At 64.6% G+C, this 1,063-nt stretch overlaps 1 protein-coding gene across 1 annotated transcript in view; it reads right to left on the bottom strand.

The window, feature by feature from the left end:
• Positions 1-1,063, bottom strand: part of MAD1L1 (MAD1 mitotic arrest deficient-like 1 (yeast)) — a 150,711-nt gene that overhangs the window by 32,685 nt on the left and 116,963 nt on the right. Inside the window, exon 13 of the mRNA XM_014530985.1 lies at positions 139-227. Within this exon, the coding sequence (XP_014386471.1) occupies positions 139-227 (89 nt within the window). The remainder of the gene's footprint in view (positions 1-138; positions 228-1,063) is intronic.

Below are 1,063 nucleotides of genomic sequence, written 5' to 3'. Positions count from 1 at the left end.
CGCCGGCCAGCGCCAGCCTGCAGACGACGGGAAAGGCCCGCCGTGGGCCGTCTGTGCAGAGGAGCTGAGCGTAGGGCAGGGGCTGGAGAAGACAGTGTCCCCAGAAGGTGGGCCGGGGAGCGGGTGGGGGGGATGTACCTGAGCTCGCTCGCCTCCTCCCGGGACAGCAGGACGCTCTGCTCGGCGGGGCCCGCCTGGGCCTGCAGCACCTTCAGCTCCATCTCCAGCTGCAGGAAACAGCACAGGGTCAGCCGGGAGCGCGGGAGTCCCTCCAGACAGAGGCTCTGCACGCGTTTACCTCCTAGCCACCCACTGAAGAAGCTCCGTAAACACGTCGTATGTACCAGGAGGAAGCCCGGGAGGGTGTGCAGAGGCTGCTGGGAGCTGAGCATGAGGACGGTTCGGTGGGCGATTGGGTGAGCAGCTGGGTCATGGGAATGGGGCAGGGGGTGCCCTCAGCCAGGCCCGCTGGAGCAGAGCCCCCGGCCATGTGCGCTGGCTCATGTGCTGTCAGCCAGCGCAGGGTGACAGGAAGACAAATGCACTAACCCTGAAGCCTGCAACCACCCGTTCACACTTCACTGAGAAAAATCCGCATGGAATTGCTTTAAAAACAACACAGGACTAACTGATTGCATCTTCTGAGAGAGCCCGCTAAACGCCCGAAGCCGGGAGCCTGTCCCAGGACCATCCTCCTCCCAGTGAAAGGACGGCACAAGGCGGCCAGGACGGGAGCGGGACGGGCCCTGGGCCTGCTGCTGGCAGAGCCCTCTTCCTTCCGAATCACATCTCCAGGAGAGAGGGCCCGGCCCGCACATGTCCCATCTCCAAAGCGAATGCACAGATTGACATTCCTTCCTCGGCGCCTCTCCTAAGTGAAGAGCACAATTACCCGCAGTGCCTGCTCCAGACGAATCGAGTGCCAGGGGAGCGGCTGCTGCTGAGACCACTGCCCGGGAGCTGCCGGCCGCTGCATGACACGGGAAGGAGGGCCTCCCGGCCCCCAGGAGCACCAGGCGAGTGAGCCCTCAGCACCAAGGCCCTCTGGGCCAGCGGCTCATCC

This window comes from Myotis brandtii, unplaced genomic scaffold (genome assembly GCF_000412655.1).
Source record: "Myotis brandtii unplaced genomic scaffold, ASM41265v1 scaffold786, whole genome shotgun sequence".
Taxonomy (NCBI): Eukaryota; Metazoa; Chordata; class Mammalia; order Chiroptera; family Vespertilionidae; genus Myotis; species Myotis brandtii.
The sequence above is the reverse complement of the archived record's forward strand: the minus strand, read 5'-3'. Positions and strand labels throughout refer to the sequence as shown.